At 27.3% G+C, this 26,530-nt stretch overlaps 1 protein-coding gene across 14 annotated transcripts in view; it reads left to right on the top strand.

Moving 5' to 3' along the window:
• LOC122521525 (QRFP-like peptide receptor) overlaps positions 1-26,530 on the top strand; it is a 45,817-nt gene that overhangs the window by 16,553 nt on the left and 2,734 nt on the right. For 13 of the 14 annotated variants that reach the window (XM_043642366.1, XM_043642365.1, XM_043642360.1 and 10 more), the window contains exons 4-9: positions 13,065-13,186; positions 16,744-16,867; positions 18,813-19,018; positions 21,148-21,274; positions 22,018-22,178; positions 24,597-24,758. In XM_043642366.1, the coding sequence (XP_043498301.1) occupies positions 13,065-13,186; positions 16,744-16,867; positions 18,813-19,018; positions 21,148-21,274; positions 22,018-22,178; positions 24,597-24,758 (902 nt within the window). Of the gene's footprint in view, positions 1-13,064; positions 13,187-16,743; positions 16,868-18,812; positions 19,019-21,147; positions 21,275-22,017; positions 22,179-24,554; positions 24,759-26,530 lie in introns of those variants that run through there. The other variant, XM_043642373.1, reaches the window with a different exon arrangement.

Here is a 26,530-nt window from a genome sequence, read left to right as displayed (position 1 = left end):
CCGCAATTACGATCATTTGAAATATAAGAAAAATATTAATCGAATTAAAAAAAAAAAGAAAAAATAATCAAATGATTGAATCAAAGTATAGAGAAAAAATCAATGCACATTAGTAGAATGAAAATGATTGAAGACAATGTACCATTTAATTGATTTTGACGATTAATTAAATTTGTATAATTATATTTTTATTTTGGTCATATGTATAAAATACGTTTGATTTTGATTTTTATTCAAATTTTTTTACAGAATTATTATTGTTTATTTTCATAAAGCGTGCTTTGCTATTATAGAATTCGGATACAGGATGGCTTTGAGAACATTTTCATTCGGTAAGGGTGTTGAGGATTGAAAAAATTTGCAAAACCACTGGATGTATAAAATATAGTAACATTTGATTTATAACTTTAAGAGAATATCAGTATTTCTACTTTAAATTGCATGTTCAATTCGAGATATATTACTTGATTATAAGATCTAATCGCAATATACTTGAATCAAATGTCACGTACACGTAATAAACACATATATGAATATAAAATACATGTATATATAGAGTATATATTCGATTAAAAAAAATAAAACGATAATGTCATGTGTCATGGGTTGTCACATTTAACGTTTAATTGGATAATATCGTTAAGATTAATCAATGATCTTCGCGATAGTTCGCATTCCCATGGTTTGACTATCTTCAGCATACGCACATACTGTTCATAACTGATTATGACATTCCAAATTGTATCGTCAATTCCAACATTTCTAATTACCTATTCCCAATTTCCAATTTTCATAAATGTCCAATACATTGTTTGCGTATTTAATCGTTAGTTTAGAATACATTTTTGATATTCGTGATATTGTAATTTGTTGTTTCCATGTTTATATTAACCGTTGATGTTTATTAAAGTAATATTGATTATGTTTCTTCTACCTGTTGCGTGTGTTTCGATAAATACGAATCGAATAATCGTTGAATTGGAATTATTCAATATATAATTTTGTTTTATTTTTATCATATTTCTTTTTTTAGTTTTATTAAGGAAAAAACAAGAATCGAATAATACATTTTTATAAATTGCACACACACATACACACATTTTTTAAAATATTTTTTTTTTATTTATATTACATTCTTTACCATTTTCAAATAATTGTCTGATATTTTGTTTGATAGATCTAATATTTTATTTTGTATGACGATAGATTAGAAAAGAATTTCTTAGAATAGTAAGAAAAATCGATTTTCCTGTGTAGTTGTCAACGTAACTGTTTAATTGAAGTCACTTGTTACTAAGTGGCCGACTATATGCGTGGGTTTACCACTTCGTGCAAGTTCACAAGATAATAAAATATTTCATCGTCGTAAATTCTTAACGTCTATCGCATAAAAGAGAGAAAGACATGTAATGAGTTTTAACGTAATTCAGCTTGAAACGGAAGTATCCGGTTATCGTAGCACGTAGAAATTTCATTTTTATCAAATGAAATATATATTTTCTTTGTCAATGCTATTTTAATATTTTAATTCGTAATACAACATTTTCTTTTGCAAATGAAAATATTTAAATTTTTTATAAATACGATTCTCCTTTATTTTCTTTTCGTATCACGAGTTTTTGATATATTTTAAAGATGTTATGATTAATAATAAAAAGAAAAAAAATATTTGAGCTTACTTTATTTGTCTAAATGATGTTACGAAATTTTATGTAATAAATTGTAAGATTATCTTTCGACCCTACTCAAAAAGAAGATTTTACTTCTTAATGAATAATTTTCAAGGTAGAGAGGGGTCTACCTACTCTTTAAGCAGATAAAATTTTCATCTTAAAATTCTCGTAATATTTTACTCGAGTTGTTTCGAATCGTTTCGAATGCGAAAAGTTTGGCGATAACATTTTGGAAAGGTAACTTTGAAGAATACTATTTTATCCTTTTTATATCAGCGTAATATAAAAAAAGGGAAAGTTTTACTCTTTGTACTTTCTTTGCTCGACAGAAATTCTTGCCTTTTATATTACGGAAAGAAAAAACGAAAATAAAAAAAAAGAATAAGTAAAAAAAGAAAGAAAGAAAATTAAGAACTAAAGATCGTACTTAAAGTATACATTTACACGAACACGCACTTTATTTCCTCGTTCGTTTAGAAAAAAAAAAAACAAAAAATAAAATTATAACAGACATTAATGTATTTTATAGATGACGATTGAATGATTAAAACGTATCGATACTTTCGTTTATAAGAATTAACGTTAATGACCAATTTCATTATGCTAATGGGTAATAAGAATAAAAATCATTTAAATGAATAAACGTTAACGTTTATTCATTTAAACGTTATTTAATGTTCTTTTATTCTAGACATTTTGTTAATGCATTTTAAACGAAACATTATCGATAAATGAATACGAATTATAATATATGCTGGATATATATTTATATTTTATCATAATTAAATGAGATTGAATTGTGAATCCCTGGATTTTCTTTTCTTTCTATATATATCTATGTATGTATGCGTGTAAAAGTAAATTTATTTAATGTGTTTTATCTATTACATATCTTTAGGGATTTATCGCAAAAACGAGAGAGAGACAGACAGAGAGACAGAAAGAGGAGGAGGAGGAGGAGGAGGAGGAATTTAAAGTGGCTCTCATAGAATCGCAAACAGGATATGCAATTTTTCTTTTTCTTTTTCTTCTTTTTATGTTCGTTCCCTGATAATCCTAAGTGCGTGTTGCTCATCATATTGACAAATCGATCGATCTATTCGCTTTTTAAGTGTATCTTTATCCCGTAGGTTGTTTTCCTATGTGATAGAGAGGAAAATGCACATTTTCTTTTTCATTTTTACATAATATGTATAATTTATATAATATATATAATATATATAATAATTTTTCATTTCCGATATATTCGTGTCAATAATAATAATGATCGTTACGAAATAATTTATGGTTTAATTAAATCCATTTGATTTGTTTCCTATCGGAAAATTTCTTTCTCTTTTTCTTTTTCTATTTTTTCTCTTCGAAGTGTACGCGTTTTCAAAGTTAAAAGTGAATCGGGGGAGGAAGAAAAGTGTACTTTCGTGTTGTCGAAAGAATTTGCTTGGTAATAAAAATTACGAGGGAAGAGTTGGGAGAAATATAAAAAGGGGAATCACGGTGCGTAAGATCGATCGTATCTAAAAATGACCTAGATCCGATCTCGACGGAAAAAATTTTTTCCTCAATTTTTATTATACGGTGAATCATTTTTACGATCGAAGAACTAACGACGACGACACGCCCCCTTCGTTTGTTAGCGCATCTTTTCGCAAAACTCGAGAATTTTTTTGTTTTGTTTTTGTCATATTAAAAACGGGGAAAAATACGAAATTGCATATTTATTTTGTTTTAATAAAGAGAAAGGAAAAGGATAAAAAAAAGAAGTAATATATAAAATTTTGAGTTTGCAAAGTAAAAAGTTCGTGCAAAATTATATAAAAGAAAAAAAAAGAAAAAAGAAAATTCACGTATTGTCATGGAAAAAGAAAAATATTTAATTGCATATATTTTTCAATAAAGAGAAAGAAAAGAAATTGTGTTAGATGCAAATTTGTTGTATTCTCTCGTACGAAGAAATAATTTTGAAACGACACGAAAAATTAATATATATTAAGTTTTTATGAATGTACAAATAAATTTGATATATTTGACACAAATTGTATTTCTTTGTGTTTGATATACATATATAAAAAATAATAATATTAATAATAATAATAATAATAAAATAATATTTATTAACGCGGTAGAAATGATATTAAAAAGCAACGCGAAACGAAACGCATTCGTCAATATTTGCGTATCAAATATAATCACGGTGTCAATTTTATTTTCGTACGATCATTTTATAAAAGATTGACTGAGAATTTATATTATGAAACGAGTTATGATTTTATTTACATAATTTCGGGCGAATATATACGCAACGGTGAACGACACTTTAATCGAATTTCACGTTATCGTTTACAAATATATATATATATTTATTTTTCAACGTTTGTGTGAAAGTAGAATTAAAAATAAATAAAAAAGAAAGCAAAATAAAAAACAAAAGGAAAAGGTACGTTTAAAAAAATGTTTAGCTGCGTGTGCGTGCGTGTGTGTGTGTATGTACTTTTATATGTATTTATTTAAAAATATTCTATCGACATTTAGATATTATATTGATATTTGTCGAGAGAAATTATTTTTTTGTTAAAATAAGAAAAAAAAAAGAGGAAGGCAAGAAACGTTATTATTTTGGATCCATCAGAGCGTAGAACACGCTGACTGCTAAAAATACCACTTATACAATATCTTTGTCAACGTCTTCTAAAAACAATTTCTTGGAATGCTTCCAGTTTAACAATTTTCGTTAGTTCGAATGAATGTTTCAACGACGGTGACGAACACAATGGAACGAAACCTTTTACCATATAATTCCTTTAAGATTCTTATTAATTTATTATTTTCATCCCTTTCACTCTTTTTCTCTTTCTCAGTTTCGTTTTAAATTTGATCGGATTATTCAATAGAAAAATAGAAAATTATTGAGTACTAGTACCATAGTCGTAGATAATTAAAAGTTCGTGGAATTTTAAAAGTTAATAAAACTTAGTCAACACTTTGAGAAGAATCTTTTGAATTCTTTGGCGAACATTTCTTCGAAAGAGGTGGTTAATTTAATGATGAAAAGAGAGAAGAAGAGAAAAGTTCTCTTAGTAAAATATTAATTTTCTCATTCTATTTATTTATTTCCTTACTTTTAAGTATGATGATATATAAATTTGTTTATTTTTTATTCAATATAATAAATATAAAATATATAATATTAATTATATTACTTTACTAGCTTACTCGTATACGAATATAGAATAAATAAATTCTAACGAATAATTTTATATTCGTCTTTGTATCTTTATGAAAGATTTACTTTGATACGTTTGTTCTTAGGATGATTAATTTAAACGTCGATTGAAAAGATAAAACAGTAGGTAAGTGGGGAAGTGAGAAAGTTGTAGCAAACACACGAATGAGAGGATAATCGAACTTTCGTAGAGTTAAGCATCTCATGCATAGAAAGCTCATTGAAAAGCTCGTGTATTATGCAAGTGTTCCCCTTGGTGAGGGAGTTGTTAGAATCCTTTGGTTCCACTTAATAGTAATATGTTTCAGAAAAGTATTTTAGAAAATTCATAAGTCATTGCTCAAGCTAGAATTTTATTATTCTAATTTTCACGAATAATTTTATTCGTAAAGTGTACACATTTTTCTGTCATTCTTTCGAGACACGTAGCATACAAATATGTGTGTGTGTGTGTGCGTGTGTGTGTTTGTACAATGGTTTGGATGTTGTATGCACAAAGTGCACCTTGATGTGACAACCTTGTCATAGTTTTTAATATCTCACCCGTTCGTTGTTTTTTTCCTCCATTTTTCGTAAATTAAACACTTTCTTTCTTGTATTTTATTGAATGTAAATTACCTACTACGGAATTTTCGTTTAAGTAATAAAATTCATTCGTCGATACGTTATAAATGTGTTTATCGATTTTCTTATTGTTCTACGTTTAAGTACTTTTCCTCAGAATCGTTGAATCAAGAACTCGAAAAAGAGAGAATGTAATTTTCAATCCGTTTATCCATCGTAAAACGTTCTTTAATCGTCTAAGAGAATATATACTTTTAAATTTTGATAAATAGAAAATCCTTGATGTTCTATTTATAGATTGATCAACGATACATTTATTATTTTTTATTTAATCGTACATTTTTTATCAATAATTTATTTAAATAAACACAATGTTGTAACTATCCACGTTATTTTTGTAATATATCATATTTTAATATAAATAGGAGATTACATTGAATATATTTTTATTTTATTAAACAACTCGATTAAAATCAATACTGTTATACTAATTATTGTATATAATATATTGTTTTTGTTTTTCCATTAGATTTGAACTTTTCTTTACTAACAATTTATAGGTATATGTGTTGGTTTATATAAAGGCCCGTTTATGTTTATACTTTTAAATGTTAATCCGTAATACGTGTGTAATTCTTGAAAAATGTAATTTTCATACTACTTTATTAACATCGTTGTAATTAATAGTTGTAACTTACAATTATTAATCTGATAGGAACGTACACATTTTAACAGACAATCCTTGACATGCTTTTGTTCTTAAACTGTGTGCACGTGTATTACATACGACATGTATTACACTTTAAAGACATTATTTACGAGTTGGATGAGAAAAGATCGATGAACGTTGACGATCCAAGTGATACTCGTTTTAATGAAAGGGAGAGAAAAAAAAAGAAAGAGAGAGAGTGAGAGAGAGAGAAATGTGAGTAGGAAGTACGTGCATAAGTGCACCTGCTGCCGCTTTTCCGTGCAATCGTTTCAAGTACCCACTTCCAAGAGATGCTGCTGATACGTTGCTTCCTTTAAAATTATTTCAGCTCAACCCTTTCCTTCGCGTTTTATTTTTTTAAAATAATTTTCGATCTATTTTGAACATACTCTATTATTCAGTTCAATATTTTTCTTGATCTCTTTTACATTTCTTTTTTACTTCTTCTTTTTTTTTTTTTTTTAATTTTTACATGGGTATAATATGCGTTTACGAGACCTGTTTTTGATTTACAATTTTTCAGTCTTTTTACAGTATTTAATTTTTTTTATTTTCCCTTCGATATAAATCGTATATAAAAATGCACGTGAAAAATTTGTCCCTTTAGTTTTCTTGGAAACGATTCAAGATTGGATTTTACTGTTAGTATTTAAACAACAGTGTAGAATCCTGATGGATTAACGATGGATTAACGATTGCGTTGAATTTAAAGATGTCTTTTGTCAACTAAATTATTCTTCTTTTGTTGGAATTAGATCGTTCTCTTATATTTATTCGTAATTTGTCATAATTTTAGTCGTTACGCGTGTTTCTTTTGCTCCTTTGCTGATTTTTTTTTCGAGCATGAAGACAAAGATAGAAAGAAAGAGATAAAAGAATCAAACAAAAAATTGAAGATTGTTCGATTGGGATACGGTGAAAGGTAAAATTTATATCGAGCATCGTTTAACATTCTGATCGATAGTTATCCTATATTTTTCTAGTGCACTATAGACGATTTATTAGCAAACATGTCGCCTCGAGCATTCGTCGTTTTAGAGCCACGGGCAATTCTTTTCTATGAATCATGTTCATTCGTTCATCTTCTTCTTTTTCTTCTTCTTTCTTTTTATTTTATGGCTCGTAAGATAACTCTGTTTATAAGTTTACAATCTAGATCAATGGATTCTATCATAAATTATGTGATCCCTTGAAAGATTAATTCTTGTTCATCGTTTTGATTCATTTTATCGATCGTTTCGTAGAACAAAAAATAAATTCAACTTTAACACTTTAAACATAATAATCGTTAATTATTATTATTATGTCGATAAAATAATTCATTATAATTTGAGAGATTATCTTTTTCATTGAAATATTTATAAACTAATTTTCATAATTCTATTGACAAATATAACATATTTTCGAGAATTTATTATTGCAATACAAAAGTGAATGTAATTTTGAAACAAGGATTCAATAGGATACGTATTTGTATCCTATATAGAATGAAACATTTTATATTTATGCATACTTAATTCATAAAACTGTAAATTAGTTTTCAGAAAAGCATTTAAAAAGAGATCAAAGAGACAAGCTTGTATTTAGTATAATATCTTATATACTAAAAGATTTATCTGGTTTAATCTATATTTTTAATTGATATTTATACATTTTTTTGTTTTTTTTTTTAATATCCTTTACGAAAAATTGCAAATTTTCGCTTAGTGATGTCCTCTGATTTTACGCATTATTTTTTTTTTTTAAATATCGTAAACTTATTTTCAAAGTAACGTCATATATAAAAATGATTTGTTTTCATTGTAAATGGTATTACGGTATTGTAAAATGAAAAATATCGTCTTGTTTCTATAAAAATGTTTCGGTTCATAAGGTATTCTAAAGATTTATCTTTTATCTTGTAGAAATTCGTATCTCTGGCTGGTATGCATGCAACACAATAGTTGAAAAAGCTATCTTTTGCTTGAATGCATCTACCGGAATTCGTGTTCTTAGCAATCTTTTTCTAAACTGTTGCTCGATTTTTTTTTTTTCGTTTAAAAAAAAACTCGAATGGCTTTCATATCTTTTTCTATGTCGTTTAATATTGGAAAATAATCCAATGATAGAATGTGCCAAGAATGATTTTACTTTCGTACAAATTATAAAGTTGATAATAAATATGGCGAAAAAAAAAGTAAGACAAATCGAAAATATGAAACAAATCAAATCAAAGAAAAGAAAAAAAAATTAGTTTTAATGAACACAAACGTCAAGTGCAGGGTTCTATGATAAATCTGTCTTCTTATCATATATTCAGTGACTTATCTGATCGAAATTTATCCGTAAATGAAATTTACCGATGTTACGTACAAAGAAAAGTTGTATAAACGTCAAATCCAGGATAAGAAAGTGCACTGTCATAAATTACGGTTTTGGATCACACGGCATAACGCGCGTTATTCGACCTTTATTGGGCTAAGGATAAATCTCCTTAATATCATCGTTAACCTTTTTATGCGATATCCGTTTTATGATATAGAGAAACTTGTTATTTTTTAAAAGAAAAAAGAAAAAAGGAACAAAACGAAGAAAAAAAGAAATAAAATAGAGAGAAAGAGAGGAAGACGATCACATTTTTCTTTATAATTTAATGATCACATGAATTACACGATCCTTTTTTTTTTTAATTAAAATCGAACAAAATTTATTTTCGACGCGTTCAATATATTAATACGAAAATTTTCTATTTAAAACGTCCAATAAGTATTGTGTCGAATTATATTAAATACAACTTATAGTAATAAAACACTTGTTTATTATTAATAATGTTCTCTCTTATTATTTTCGAACATTTATCGTTAAATTCGTGTAATACGTTATTTAATCGTTATGCATAAGTAGTTTATTAATTTAATATTAATAATAATAATTATAATAATGAGAGTTATAAATTGACGTTAGTTAAATATTAAATAATTTTGCATATTGTAAAGAGAGCATATTGTAAAGAGAGCATAATAATAATAATTATTATTATTACTATTAAACGTATGTAATAGTAGATTGAAATAGGATATGTGAAATAAGTTCTGAGAAAAATATCGAGTGTGATTTCGTAATCGATTTGCAAGCTTTCTCGTAGTTTTAAAGGCAATGTAAGCTAGCTAGCTAGCTAGCTAGGTTCGTACTCAACCGACCGACGAAAACAAGCTTCTATTTGCTCGTGAGCCAAGTATGCTATCATAAATTCTCATCGAGTGAGCATTAACCTGGACCTATACAACAACAGCCTTTGCTTCCTCCTCCTGGTCGAGACATAATTTCATTTAATACTATTCGAACTCTCTCTCTCTCTCTCTTTCTCTCTCTCTCTCTCGCTCTCTCCATACCTACACGTTTTATCGTCGTGTTATCGAATAGGATTACTAAATAACTTTCTAGTTAAAAAAAACCTGTATCTTTAAATAACGTAAAACGATATTTTTCAATATCTCTTTTTATTCACTTTATTTATTTGTAATCTCGAACAAATGGTTTTTTAGGACAATTATTTTTTTTCTTTTTCTTTTTTTTTGATAATAATTATCCTTTTATTGATAGAAAAGTGATTTCACTTAAGGGATAGGATTTTTTAATAGTCGTTATTTTTTACTTTTCATTTTTATCCTTTTTTTTATATTATTCGATATGAATCGTTTTTTTTCTTTTTCAAGTAATTTATATTAGTACTTACTCTAGTAACACGTTGATTTTAATTATTATATATAAAAAAAATAAAATAAATAAAATTAATTGTACGTGTTTATTGTAATTATTGTATTTAAAATAATTTAAAAAAGAAAAAAAAACAAAAAAATGAAACGTTAAATGTTCAATAATGAATTATTTATGATTCAGGTCACTTTCATAATCAATTGTTCATATTGAGTGGATTGTTCAATTCTTTTTATTGTTAATTCTTGTTATATTGAATCAATCGGTTTCAATCAAGTGTTATATTCATTAAAGATCTGCGAATAATCGATTCATCCATCATTGGTACTCGTTGGAAACTTTGACTTTAATTTAAAGCACACGTTTGCACTATTTCTATCTCTCTCTCCCTTCGTCTTTCTCTAAAATCGCAAATGTAATTACAGAAATAGTTGCTAAGCTATTCAACGAGTATTTGTGTATATGTGTATGTATATGTGTGTAAATTCGTGTGTTTGTTCTCATTGTCAGTGATAATGCTTTTGTACGAGAAAAGGAAAATTACTTTCATGCATTTAAGAAAAACGTTTTTTTCTTTTTTTTTAAATAACTAATTAATTGCACACTTTAAACCCAATTTAGTCAATAATAAATAAAATTGACAAACGAGATTGATAGAATGTTTGAAAAATAAAAAATGTTCTATCTTTTTTGACTACTACAATTATGATAATAACGGAAAAAATTGTCTTTTTAAATGCTCATCCAGCTAAGAGAAAGAAATATGTTATTATGTTGTAATTTTTTGGAAAATTGTATTAAATACTTATAATTGTAGTCTGTTACAAGAGATATTTCAATTTAAATTGCTACTCTTTTGTAGAAGTTCTAGTATTGTGAAATGCATAAAATGCGATAAATGTGATAATTAAAATTACAACACATTAACATAACAATAAGTTGCGATATTTATCATAAATTTAAGCAATCAATATATGTTTTGTTAATATAATATAATATAATAAAAAAATTAATAATTAATATATTTTAGAGAAAAGATATATTTCTATAAAATTGTTCTTCTTAACGTTAGATATTCCTCGTGTAATATGCAAAATAATAGGAGAAAGAAAAATGTAATCCACATTACGAAAAGGATGTAACGCGAGTAACGTGACAAGAAACAAACATGAACGTTCTCTCTCATTTAAAGTTATTCCTCGCTAAACGTTCATTTTCCATGGGGTTTTTTTTCTTTCTCAGTAATACCATGTAAATGTCTTTTGCAAAAAAATGGGTTTTATATTCAAAGTATATCTCTTTTCGAAACTGATCGGATGAATTCGAGAGTAAACCAATTTACATTTAATTTTAATTCGATTCTTTTTTACGCATCGATTAAACCAAACGACTGGAGAAAGGATTTCAATTTCCTATTTTCGTCAACTTTGTGTTCATTAAATCCAGATCAATGATATTTTATAATATAAATCTATTATGTGACTTACAATAAAATATTATTTTAAAAAGAATTCCAATTAGGATGTAACGATTAAGTTTATTCGTTAATAAAAATAATCGTTTGAATAAAAATTAAATTAAGAAAAAAAAAATAGAAAACAAATTGATTTAATTCTGTAACTTCTCAAATTTATTTACATAGATCAGTATTTCTCAATCTACAAATTGCGATTCAATATTTGGCTAGCGTTCAATTAATAATGAGAATCTCGAAACGATGATTTCTATTTTCTGAGCAAATTGAACAAAATAATTAATTTTCAACGTAACAGAAGAATTTTTGTCTAATGTTCTTTTTTTTTCGAATTCGTTTGTAATATTATCGTAAAGTAAAAGAAGATATTTATCTTTAAAATAATATACGTTCTGTTTTATCGGATATTTAAAAATTTAAATATTACGAACATTCGAAGAAAGAAGAAGAATATTTTTACGCATACAAAGATATTTATCGTTGGATAAAAAGAAAAAGAAAAAAGAAAAAAAAGAAAAAGGGATTGAGGAACACTGTTACGTATAATTAAAGTCAATTGCAACGTAGGCAATTCTTTTCTTTTATATATTTCTTCTTCTTCTTCTTTTTTATTTCCCATAAAGAATATTTATTTTTTATCCGAGTTTTAATCTATACAAGCTAATCTTATTTACACAATCTACCAAGCTAATCTCGTATAACACGTTCACGTCGATAACAAGGAAGGTAACAAAAAAGTCGGAACGAACTGTTTTATCTTTTTATTTTGTTTGTTTTATGATTATTAATATTAAGTGTCACAAGCGTTTAATTAAAATTTTAACGTATTATATACCAATATTAATATAATTTTAATAACCTATGAAAATAATTTTATAATAAGTTTATATAATTGTAATAATATGAATGTTTGTGGTGTGTTTGAATCTTGAAAAAAAAAAAATGATCGGAGCACATTTTTGATACTTTATCTTCTAACGAACAAAATTATTTGCCATAGTTGCCAAAAGATTCATCGAAAACGATCGAAGTTTACCCTTAACGAAGATTTAAACGACGCACGCGTGCGCGAAAACCTTTATCCCTAGTTTACAACTCTAGATTAGGTGTCATTCTGTCCTCGTTAGTGAGTTTCCAAGAGAAGGATACAACACGACTTTAACGACTATCATAATTCACGTTTTATCTTCGCTAAAATACAACTTGATTAAACGTATTTAAACTCGAGCTGATTTTTTTCTCTTTTTACCTTTTTTTAAGCGTTATAATAAGACGTAAACTCGACCTTAGAAGATTATGTTTCATGTTTCATCTCTTCTCGGCACAACCAACACCACCACCCCTAACCCCCCTTCTACCCTTCTCTCTTTCTATTCTCATTTTCTTTTACTTTTCGGTTACTACGTTTTTTTAATTGCATTTCTTCGAAAAACTTTGCATTTCTATCTCTTTGACTTTATTTTTTTTTCAGAGATCTTATACTTCAATTAAGTTAATATTACATTTTTTTATTTTGTTCATTATTATTATTATTATTATTATTATTATTATTATTATTATTTTGTTTTATTTAAACAACATGAGTGCGTGTGTAATTTATACGAAATAAATGAATGAAATGAATTTAATTTTCACTTTGATGGTATATCGTCGATAAGATAATTGGCCTTGAATAATTAACGAAATGAATGACCTACATCAGTATTTATTTATTCGTTACAGATCGCCAAATTGTTCTCGTATACATGGACAATGGGTATCTTCCTATGCAAATCTGTGCATTACATGCAAAGCGTTTCTGCTATCTGTTCCGTTGTCACTCTCACTGCAATGTCCATTGAAAGGTAAGATATTTAAAATTAATTTTCTAATTTCGATTTTTATTATATTGTTAAATATTCGATTATTATTATATTGTTAAATATTCAACGTAAAAAAAAACATTGATTCGTAATTTCGATTTGTTTTATCGGAATCAATGGGTCGTCCCTTGTAAATAAAAGAAAAAGAAAAAAAGAGGATGTGTAAAAAGATATTACAATATTTCGAATTGTGTTTACAAGTTAGAAAAATGTTCTCCTGTATGTTTTCATAATAAAAGAATTTGATCTTTTTGTTTTTCCATCGAACTATGGATAATGATTCTCGTCTTGTTCTCGGAAAGTTTAATTGAAGGAGTATATTTTTGCTCCGTTATTTTGCGATTTTTTTGTTCTTTTTTCTTTTTTTTTTTCATTTTCATTTTCTTTTTCCTTTGCTCTTTCTCTCTCACTCTGGTATTTTACTTTGAAATAAAATGTCTTTGATTTACTACCGGACGTTTATGTTGTTCTCAAACATTCTTTCATATAACTCCTTTCAGGAAAACTATTTTCCATTTCTTCGTAACGTCGTTTTCTTCAAAGAAAACGGGATGTATTTCTTGTCAAGAGCTTTTCATACATTCTTTTTCCATCGTCTTAATGCAAGCTTGAATAAAAAGTACCAAATACACTATTTTCTTTTTTTTTTTTTAAACTTAACTCTTTTCACTTGACTCCCTGTAACTTTGAATAGAAAAAAATCATTTTATAACCTAACGAATATGACGATTATTACTTTTTTTTTCATTACTGTTAGCGATATTTTTTACCACCTTTTTTCTCTTTTTTTTTCTAAATTCGATTTAAATGCAAAAAAGATAAAAATTAAAAAAAAAGGAAAAAAAAAAGATTTCATTTGAATCTCAAATTTTATTATCGTTTTGTCATAAAAATTGTTTCGACAATCAATTAACAAATATACCTCGTTCGCAAATCTTCTTCCCTTTTCATCCTAACAACCGTGACGCAATTTTTAAATAAAAATACAAATACTCGCGATATACGTATATATATATACACACACACATATATTTTTTTTTCAATAAATCATTTCAAAATAACACGAATCAATGAATTCACTTCAGATTCAATCGTCACAGTAATACAATTATAAATAAAAATACAATCCACAGTACAATACAAGCTCACCAACGCGAAAATAATTTCTCATATTTTCTCGAAAAAAAATCAATTACTATTGTAATTAACAATATTAATTAAACACGCTTCATTACACTTCGAGAACGAAATATAATAATACAATATATTATCATTACCTTTCTCGCGTTTTTAATATCTTCACTTAATAAATTCAAATTGAAATGAAGAGCAAATTGACAAATTGTTTCATCGTTATCAACTACTATTAAATTCGTTCCGATTCATTTGTCTTTTTATTGTTTTTTCTTTTTAAATTTTTTTTCTTTTCATCCCATATCATTCCAAAATTGTGGCCGACTGATTGGCAGATGTCGAGGTCAACGTGAAAACCCGTATATGGCATAGCAATTTATATTCATGCTAGCGTATTTGGTTGATAGTCAAGGTTTAAATGGGTAGGAAGAGGGTGGGAGTGGGAGTGGGGGGGTGGGATGAGCGATGGAAGGGGAACGACGACGAGAACGAACAGGAAAAGGGATAGGAGGAGGAGGAAGAGGAGGAGGGGTGGGGAGTCGACGATGGGATGGAATGGGAATATTGGCTAGCGAAGAAGAGATTTCAAAAACCATGAAGGTGCAAGTGAACTTTTCTCCTATTTCCATGGGGGTGGGGAGGTTGTTCTTTTTTCCTTTTCCGTTTTTCTTTTTCCTCTTCTCTTTCTCTTTCTTCGTCCTTTTTTTTCTTTCTTTCTTTTTTTTTAAAACATTTTAAAAGGAAAGAGAGTGACGGAAAAAAAAAATAAAAGGGGGTAACGGGGTATCGTCATCGAAGTGCCGTGAAAATGGACGCTTTCATGTATGCCATGCAAATTCGTAACGTCGAGATTCTACGAGCCATTAGGCGATTTCGCCTACGTGGTTATTATACTACGGAGAATTTGTTTCTCTCTCTTTTATTCCTGCTTTTTTTCTTTCTTTTTTTTTTCTTTCTTTTCTTAAAATCGATTATTATCTTTCCTATCTAATGTTTTTTACGTTTGGAAAACATTAACGGGATTCTGTTAGGTTATTAGTAGACTTATGTTAGATCTTTAAATTTATGGTTATTGGTAACATTTTATTTTTTGATTGTTCAAAGGATTAATTGTTAAACTTTGTAGTTATCGTAGAAATCATTTTTTGAAACGATGTATTACTATAGTGAATTCCAATCAAATCGTACTCTCAATTAATTTCATTCCTTTAAATTCTTAACCTGGACATTTTATACAATTCCCGACCTCGTCCCGGGCATTTTATAAAATTTAGAAAAAAAATCCTCGTTAGGTAATGCGCGTTGTTTTAAAAGTGAAACAGAAAAAGTTTAGTGTCAGTCATCGATTACTGACGTGGGTTGCATTTAACTTGTTAACGTTTAAACAAGAGTTAGCTAAAGTTATTGCACGAGATTACGCTTGGAAGGATAAAGGGGGAAGGGATGGGGTGTATGTGTGTGTGTGTGTGCGCGTGTGTGTGTGTGTGATAAGGGATTTTAGGTGTGAAATATGCGACTTGTGTTTCGTATCTCGAACAAAAATATAATAGGAAAAGTACAAAAAATTGTTATAAATATACATATATATATAAAACTATTTTCGTGTTGTTCATGTTGCGTTCTCGTAGGCACGTTTTCCAATAGTTTAAACTTTAAAGAATTGAGGTAGGTGATACGTTTAAGAAACGTGACAAATATATTTAATCGTTTAAGTCGTTCGATCGTTGTCAGAATTGTTAGCTGAAACATTTAACATGACAATTTTCGTGTGTATCGAGCACTCGAGTTTCTACTGGCTCTATTTATATAGATATACATGTATAGATACATATGTATATATGTAAACACATATGTAGAGAGGTGTATATAGAGGGAGACATCATATACCATCAATTTAACCGATAGAAGTGCTCCTTTATTACGTTTGCCTTTACCTACCTATGTGTTCTTGTTTCCATGAATTCTCTATTCTCTCGATCGTATCCTACACGATAAAATACTATAATATCTTATAAATATATATATGTATGTGTGTATGTGTATAGATAGATAGATATATTTATTGTGTTTTATAATTTATATTAGCTAAGTAAATATACTTGGGATTATATTTTAATTGAAATTACTCTTTAGAAATTAGATTGGATTTGGGTTTAAATTCTTGCGTTTATAATTAAGAAATTATTAGAAATTCCATAATATCTCATAATATCCAATATATATATGTATACACGTATAAATTTGGTGTATATGCATATATGAGATCATTAAGTATGACCTGTTTTCAGTTCGCAAATAACGTTAATAAAATTATACGAAGAAATGTAATAACAAATATAGATAATTACGTGTAATGTATAAATAATAATTAGAACAATATATTTTGTCTTAATTATTTTTTTCAGATATTACGCCATAGTACATCCGATGAGAGCGCAATACACGTGTACCATAAGCCAAGCAAGAAAAATCGTAATAATCACGTGGGCTGCGTCATTTCTTTTAGGTATACCAATGGTATTCACTCAGGTAAATATTTGTCGTTGCAAGATTCGAAAATTCGATTTTGATCTTTTTCGTGAAATCTCGTTGAAAATATTTTATCATCTTATTCCGGTGATCATGTAACATTTTTCAAAGTTAGTGGATTAAAGACAAAAAAAGAAAAAAAAAGAAAACAAAATTACTATAGTCATGGCATAGAATAATTTTAGTTTTAAACAATAAGTTAATATCACATTTATTTTTAATATATATATGGTGCTCGATTAATTACTTCGATTACTTTATCTTGTTTTTTACATTTTTATTTTTATTTTTATTTTTATTTTTATTTTCATTTTCATTATTTGTCACAGTGCGGAAAAACGATCCTCTATCCTCTTGAAACCTCGCCCTCGTTTCCATCGGAATGCATTTACCGAAAACGATGTCTGCGGAACCGACAAATTGAAAAAAAAAAAAAAAAAAAAAAAAACACCAAAAATCCTCTCAAACGCAGCAAGCAATCGGAGACAGGTTTATATTTCTCTACCACCGTTACGCCGATCGATTTTCTTTTTTTTTTGTTTTTTTTTTTGCAAATGCAGTTTATTTCCCTGTTACCATTTGTTCTTTTGGGTTTGTTTTGTAATTCAATTTATATAAGTACTCGTCGAAAGTGCTGATAAAAAAGAAAAAGAAAAACCCGTTCTCAGATTTCGTTCCACTTATCGGAAATTTATTTTTTTGTTATTTTTTGTTTGTTTGTTTCAATTGCAAATATTCTGCCCCTCTCATCCTCCCGTTCGTTTGTTACGTTTTTTGATAAACAAACGATTTAATTTAATTTTTTGTGGATTATTAATGAGGATGAATTAAAAGTTCGTGGGTTTTATTGCGTTGAAATTTTATTTCGAAACTGCGCATAATGGATTGTTTCTTTTTTAATTTTTTCTTTATTTGTAAAATTTACTCTAAAAATGTTAATTTAAAAAACGGCACGAACTTTTTTTTGGTTCACCCTACAATATTATGATTTTTATTTTAATTTTTTTTGTTCTTTCGCGCGTTTTGCAAATTACGATCGAAAACGTACGAAGTATAGAAGACGATTTTTTTGTTCTTTATTCTTTTTACTTTCTGTTTCCACTTTTTCCTAACATTTTGTACTTTTTCTTCTTTTCTTCCTTCCTTCTTTCCATTTTCCCGATGAGACTTTTCTTTAGAGTGGAAACAGAGAGAGAGAGAGAGAGAGAGAGAGAGAGAGAGAGAGAGAGAAAGAAATTGAGTTTTACGATAAATAAACGAGGTAAAGGTATCACGGAAAAAGGTAATGTAGGTCGAAGTGTCCGTTACCACTTCGTTTTCTAGGAAAATCTGACGTTTATTCGAATGTCAAAAGAAAAAGATAGGTATTTATCGATCGATAAAAAACTGTCGATGCAATTGCTGATTGTGCGAATTTATAAATGTATGAATGTGTGCATGTACGTACGATACGTACCACGTGTATCAAACGAAATTACAATTTTATCATTCTTTTCTTTTCTTTTTACCTCGCCAAATATATTTTTCCCGGATTTTGTTGTTGCCATCTCTACATTTAGACGTTCGTTAAATTTGTACATCCTCGTAGAATATTAATCTCGCTACGAGACAAAGTATATTTAATTTTTCATTTCGTTTCATATTTTACTTTTTTTCCTTTTTTTTCCTTTTTTTTTTTTTGCATACGAAAACATTTTTATGTAAAAATATATGCGTTTAAGGATATTAAAAATTAATGATTCTTTGGATGTACGTTTAGAAACTAACGTTTTAAAATAAATTTTTGTTTGATTTTATCTTTATTCAAGTATCTTTTAGAATATATGGTTTTTACTTTTTAGTATGGGAATAAAATAATTGATGTGTAATAATAATTAAAATGAAGTCAATATATTTATAACATTATATATTTGTTAATACGTATAATATTAAATTTGGGTTATAGAGGCATAAAGAAGTTGGACAAAGGGTTATTGCATATTGGTGCGTTCGTGATCCTGATGCTGCATTTTTATGGAAAGCACATGAAGTTTATATGCTTGTACTAGTTCTTGTATTACCTCTTACCGTAATGGCATTTTGTTATACTGCAATTTGTTGGGAAATTTGGAAAGTTATGAAACGTCGTTACCATATGACCTCGAGACACGCGTAAGTGATTTTTTTGTTTAATAATATTTGATCATTTTATTGTATTTATAATAACATAATATATATTATACTAAAATTAATCGATATTATTATATTATATTTGTTAATATGTTTTGTGAAAATTAACATAATATTCTTGGAATATTTTCATATAATATATTTATTATATTACAGTAAAATGATCAGTATAATATTAATATCCTACGTTATGAAATGTCCATAATGACATAGAATATTATATAATATTATTAATATAATGAAATAATAATAATTTAACATTATATATTACATTAATTTCCAAATTAATATTAACAAAAAAAAATTAATATATTTAAGTATATAGATATGATATATATTGAATGAAATATCCTCTAGGTAGTACTTATCACCAATCCGTCATAAAGTTCATTTCTCTCACATCAATCGAAGTTTTCTTAACCGTAAAATAAGATAAATTGTATAAATCGACGAAGTTTATGAAGGTAGTCTTAAAGTATTATATACACATTATATAAAGTATATATACACACACACACACACATACACACACACCTTTAACCTAAAGTTTTTAATTACAAGACCAAAGACAGAAAACAAGAAGTTAGAAGAAAAAAATAATAAAATAAAAAAGAAAACTTTTTTTTTTTTAATAACGTGAGATAAAAAGTTTAGGTCGAAAAGTAATAGTTAAATCGAATAAGATTTAATCGTTCTTCTTTCTGTCTTACTTTCTTTCCTTCTTTCTCTTTTTAGTTCAAATTTTTACAAGGAATAAACGAGAATTTATTTTTGAATGATAATTTGAATATTTTCGTAAAAGTAGTATTCTCAACGAGTATTCGTTCGAAATTATTTCCCTTTCTTCCTCATTTTTTGTTCTCTCATATTATTCGCACGAATAAATAAATAAATAAATAAATAAAAAATCAAAAGAAGTTTTATATATATCAGAAAAAAGAATTATATTGCAATTGTCGTGGAACAATTAATAACAATTGATCAAAAAATATTTTTAAAACGATAGATTGCAATAATAATTATGATTTCATTTTCTTACAATAAGTACGATTTAATCGATCATAGTAATGTAATAAAAATCCAGGCAACGGGTCTGGATTTTACGATAAACAGGAAGAAAATTTTTCAAGTGCATCCTGCTATAATGTTTCCTTTTTTATTTTTTTTTTTTATTACGTTTTTATTTTTCAAAGAGAAAATTTGTGGATGCCTGCATCGGAGAGAAGAACGATCTGATTCCGAAATAGAACGAGGTAAAGAGAGTACAGATCGAACATATGTATTTCTGTATACACGGTGTTACGTATTTAAACGCATTCGATAGAATTAAAAATTTAATCATTTTCTTTTTTTTTTTTTTTCTTTTAATCGAATCGATCAAAATTACGACGAACCAAAAAAAGAAGAAATGCGGTTGGTCGTTCGAACGAATTTCTTCTTGAGGGAAAATAAAATAATAAATATAATATAAATAATTACGTGATATATATAAATATAAAATATGAAGCATAGTTGAGAATAAAAATAATAAAAAAAAATTGTCAAGGTTAGTTATCCCTATGCTTCATTTGTTTTTATATATATTTAGTTTATTCTTTTTTCCTTTTTTTTATTTTTTTTTTATTTTAAAAACGAAATATTAGGATGATTAAATTCTTTGTTGACTTGTGGGTAGATGAAAGAGCATAAGCGTGTCTGTGAACATATTCGTTTTCCACTTCCTCGATCTCGTTACGATAACTAGATATGTTTATTTTGTCTGAACCGGACGTGCCTCTGCTAGTAGAAACGAGATATCGCTTTCCCAATTTTTCCTTTAACCGAGTTTAGCTTACATTATATATATATATATATATAAAGATTTTCAAGATTTTCAAACTGAATTATAATAGCACCGTGTATTACGAATTAACGTAAGATTTTTATCATTAGAAGAAAAAATATATGAAAATAAAAAAATTCAACCAAAAATGCAAACACAAAATTACAACAAAAATTATATTTTTGAAATATATATATAAACAACGAGATGTTTTTATTCGTCATCGTGTTGAAGGATTTTTTTTTGAATTGTACGTAATGTGTCTCTTTCTTTTTATGTATCTTTTTAGACTCAATCCAAACAACGTAGATGCTGAATGTATACCAATGACTACTAGACAAAACAGTATGCGAAATGGGCGTCGACTTCGCCGAGAAAATGGTCAGACCGAAGAAGAATCAAGAACTATGAAACAGGTATTTTGGGTGTATATTTTTTTTGTCACGTATTTTTAATCTAATATTTATTGTTAAATTATGTAATAGTTTCTTTTTTTGGTCTTTTTTTTGTTTCAAATTATTTATTAGCAAGTTAAATGGTATAAGGGTTTAATATTATATCGTAACAGATATTTATAATTATGAAAATATATATATGTTTATAATATAATATATGTGCATAATATATGTGTTTATAATATAATAAAAATTATGAATTATTTGCAATATTCGAGATATAGAAAATATCGAAAGATAATATTAAAAATACATGTATTTATTAATACAAAACCATAATTTTATCGATTCATTATCTTTGATAATATTTGTACGATAGTATAAGGTTTTAATATTATATTATAATACATATTTATAATTATAAAATATATCCAACGTATAATATAATAAATAATATTAATTATTTGCAATATTTTTGATATAGAAAATATTTAAAGATAATAAGAAAAATAATTTAAAACGAAGACTCGTTGAGAATATTATTTTCACGAAAATATTCAAATTATCATTTAATAATGTATTCTCGTTTATTCCTTTTTATAATATAATATATGTATAGCGTATAATATAATAAATAATATTAATTATTTTTGCAATATTTGATATAGTAATTACCGAAAGATAATATTAAAAATACATGTATTTATTAATACAAGACCATAATTTTATCGATTAATTTAGCGTTGATAATATTTGTACGATAGGTGGTAAAGATGTTGGTGGCCGTGGTGGTTCTCTTCGCTATTTGTTGGGGTCCCATATTAATCGACAACGTGCTCACAGCTTACCGCATTTTACCACGCCAGAGGAAGGGAATTTACAAGCATATGAACACGGCTTTTCACTTAATGGCTTACTTCAACAGGTATTATCATCATCATCATCATAATCATAATCATCATCATCATCATCATCATCATCATCATCATCATTTACTAACTTATTTGATATTCTTAACAAATGCTCGAAGTAACTTGAATATTTGTCTTCTTCTTCTTCTTCTTCTTCTTCATCTTCGTAATCTTCATCTTCATCTTCTTCTCAAACAAGATGATTCTCCAGACGTTTATCTTAAAGTGATGGGATATGAAAATTTTGATCAATTGCTTTGACAACCTTACTATCCTCGTTTATCCAACCATCATTTTACACATCCATCATCCTGTTGTTCCACACTCGTTAGATTTCTTTCTAGTTGGAGAGGTATACTACACGACACCCATTTGAACGAATCATTGTCTTCGAAGATACGATTACTATGTAATAGAGGCTATCATTGACGTAACAGCTTCTCTTACTATAAGCAAATTGTATTCAATTGCTCTCTCGAATTTATATCTCCTAATCAGAAAAAAAAAAGAAAAAATAGGATTAAAGTTCAAACGCAAAATAAAATAAAGAAAAAAAGAAAAAAACATTTTGAAAGGAAGCAAAAAGAAAATATATATTACGAAATGTTTTTTTAAAACGGTGGTTTCCACCACCCACCACCTTTTCTTGTTAGCATACGGGAGAAAATGAGGGTGTGTTCGTCGAAGTTAGATACGGTAAAACGATGACGACGATGGAAACGATAAAGTGACAATAAACAGAAACTCTTGCTAATATTCAGTCAGAAGAGAGAACGTTTAGTTGGTTGGTTGGTTGGATGGTTGTGTGTGCCTTCTGGCTTGAAGGAGAGTTTTCCCGAACCCACTTCATGACCCCAACAACCGTAGGAGCTTAAAATACTCTCTAGCAACATCTTCTAACCGCGTCGAATCTTAAATAGAAGATAGAAATGTTCTCTAAAAAGATTATATACCTAGTCTGTCCGTTAACTAGAATTTCTTCTTGGAAAAGAAAAAAGATTACGATCTTCTTATCTCCCTAAATCCATTTTTATAAAAGAGTCAAGTACTATACGTATTTTTTAATTGCACGTTGATTCACAACACTTGGAAGTTTCGGTCTTAATTTAAAATTTCTTTCTTTTTTTTTTTTATTTATTTATCAATCGATTTTAATAATATTTGTATTATCACAAATGTACAGTTGAAGTTTGTTTGACAAGATGTCAAAATAATCGTAATTTAAATTACCCGTCGTAAAATTTATAATTACTCTTTACGCGATTATAAATTATATTTATTATTTTATTATTTAGATGATAAAAGAAAGTCAATAACGTTAAAGTAAATTAAATTGTTAATTATAATTATGATTGACGATAATATTATTGATAAATTAATATTTTAATGATTCGTCATGAGAAATTCGAATTCTGTACAAAATAAGATGGATCTATTTGCATTAGATACCTGTGTAAAATGTTACGTTGGAATCTTTCGAGATAATTAGATTGAAAAAGTAGGTCATTTCCTTAGAGCACGCGATTAACTCAAAGTTTCTCGATTATATTCGATTGCTATGTCATATTCTATCTTCCATCTCGTTTAATTATTTTTTCCTTTATATCTATCTTAAACTGACGTTTAATTTCATTTTCTTTTTTTTTCCATCTTCACGTTACCCTAAAAGATTCTATATAATATAACATAATATAATAAAAATGAAAGAGTAAAGGTACACCATTAAGGTGAATCAAAAGTTCGTCAGTTTTTAAATTAATGTTTCACATGCATATAAAGTAATTTTATTGACCTTCAAAAAAAAAAAATTGCTATCTATCTGAAACAACAGCACAATAAACGCACGAACTTTAGGTTCACCCCAACATTATCACCCCTAGCGATTAACTTTACTCGACCCTTTCTCGAAAAGAATCGATAACATTCTTGTTATTTTTCTCACACAATGGAACAATTGTTTTATCTATTTTTTTTTTTCAAAGAAAACTAAAAAACCCTCTTAAAAACAAAAAGATTAAAATAAATTCATCATTCCGGTTAAACTGTTCTCGTGAAAAATGAATCATATATGGCCATTTATATTCGTGTCAAAAAATTGGCCATTCATGAACATATATGTGTGAATTAATATAATATTATATAATTATATCAAACATATATTATTTATTGAAAATATATTTTATCTCTTTTGTAACTCTATAATTTCATATATGTTCATGTATGTTCATAGATGTCCAGTTATGAACATATATGGTGATATATGCTCTTATGTATGACCATACATGCAGCATGTATGATTATATATACATCATGTAGACCTATATATATTCATGTATGATTCTTTTTTCACGAGTTGATAACGATAAGATGAAAAAATAACGAAAAAGAAGACGGGGGTGTGCGGGGGCGGTGTGGTCTGATTAATTTTCCAGTTGCATCAATCCTATCATCTATGGATTCATGTCGAAACATTTCCGTGAAAGTTTCTTAGCGGCCGCTTGCGGTGGATGGTGGATTTGTTGTCCCAGAAGAGGTTACAGAACACCAATGAAAAGACACTCGAGTCTGAGTCAAACCAGAACGACTAGCGTTAGGTAAAGTTTATAATAATACTATTATGATTTTGTTAATTTTAAAATATATTCTATAAATATATATATATATATTTTTTATTATCTTTCTATATATACGTTTATCTCGCTTACTTTCTTTTATTCGCTTAACTTCTTTCATTTCTTACTAGTGTTATTTAATTTCTTTCATATTTTTTTTTATTTCTTTTTTTTTTTTTTATTATTATTCCCATTACCTTCCTCACGTTTTATTTTATTTTTTATGAAATTATATTTCTCTTTTTCCTTTTTATTTACAAAATTTTTAATATAGAAATAATATTTTTTCTTATTTATATCTCTTCGAGAGAGTTTCTGACAATTATGGCAATGTTTGATCGTAATTTGTAAAAGAAAAAGAAAGATATATTATAACAAAAATATATTTTTGAAAGAACTTATATTCTTTCTTCTTTTTTTTTTTTCATTTTAATTATCCGAAAGATAGGAAGAAAAAATAAAGTTATCTTATCGATCCTTTAATATACACCACCACCTAATTTGTCGTCCCTGTCGTAGCGATTTTTTTGTTAGTCATATTTTGCATAGAATACAATAACCGTATAGAAAAAATCTCTGTTGCTCGTAAGTATTATAGCATAATGTCGCTTTGCTTACGTTTTGCAGACTCGCTCTCTCTCTTTTTCTCTCTTTCATTTATTTATCGTTTTATTATTTTTATAAACTTCTTCTTCTTCTTCTTCCATTTTTTCGTCGTAAACTTTTTCTCATCTTTTTTACTTATATGCATCAATTTATACAAAATTTTTCCTGTCTCTCTTACTTTTCCTCTTCTGATTTTTTTTCGTAAATTTTATTATTCGTATATTTTATATTTTTACTATGAAATTGTGATTACATTTTTTAATATGCCTGAATTTAAATTTCAATAATGAACAAGGGATTTCAAATCAATCATAACAAATTTATACAAACGCGTATCATATTTGATCTTGTTGTAAAGTTACATATACTATTGTGTTTTAATAATTCAAGATAATTCATTCAAGTATTGTTAGTAAATAAAACATATTTTCTTTTTCCCAAAGTATATAAGTGCAGTTTACAAGTTCGTTAAGGGGGAAAACCCTTTTGTTAGTCTTCGATAGATTTATATAATATGAAAAATAATTTGAAACGGTTTGTCGAGTCGACTTTTATTATCGAGTGGGTTTGGAAAGAAAAAAGAAATAAATATAAGTGAAAAGTTGAATGTGGGTATCAACTTTTAAATGTTCGTTGAAGCATCGTATTATTTAATTGTCAAAAAAATAGCTAACAAGAGTAGTTTTTAATTTCATTTAAGTGTTTCATATGTAAAATACGATGGAGAAATTTTTTCTAAAAACTTTGATCATTTTGTTAATACGTAGGAAGTGAGTTGAATGATTTGAATTAATTAAATCAATGTTTGTAAATCACGTTTGTCAAGTGACACGGAAATTGGAGAATACCTGGGAAATACTTGATCGAATTATACGTTACATACGTGTATGTATACAGGATGAAGCACCTAACTTGATCATCTCGTAAAATTATTTCTACGTGGTATCAAAGGGGACAAATAAATTTGTATTTTTTTTTCCTTTTTTTTTATACAACATATAATTAAGAAATTATTCGAGATGATCGAGTTTGGTGATTCACCCTGTATATATCTATAAATATTTAGAAGAAAATTATATAATTTCCACTTGAATAATCTCGTTGAATGTTTATAGCTGAAAAACGTTGCTTCAACGTTGCTAAATTTA

The sequence above is a fragment of the Polistes fuscatus genome, unplaced genomic scaffold (genome assembly GCF_010416935.1).
Source record: "Polistes fuscatus isolate 324 unplaced genomic scaffold, CU_Pfus_HIC Scaffold4, whole genome shotgun sequence".
Lineage (NCBI taxonomy): Eukaryota > Metazoa > Arthropoda > Insecta > Hymenoptera > Vespidae > Polistes > Polistes fuscatus.
This window is presented reverse-complemented; position numbering and strand designations above follow the sequence as displayed.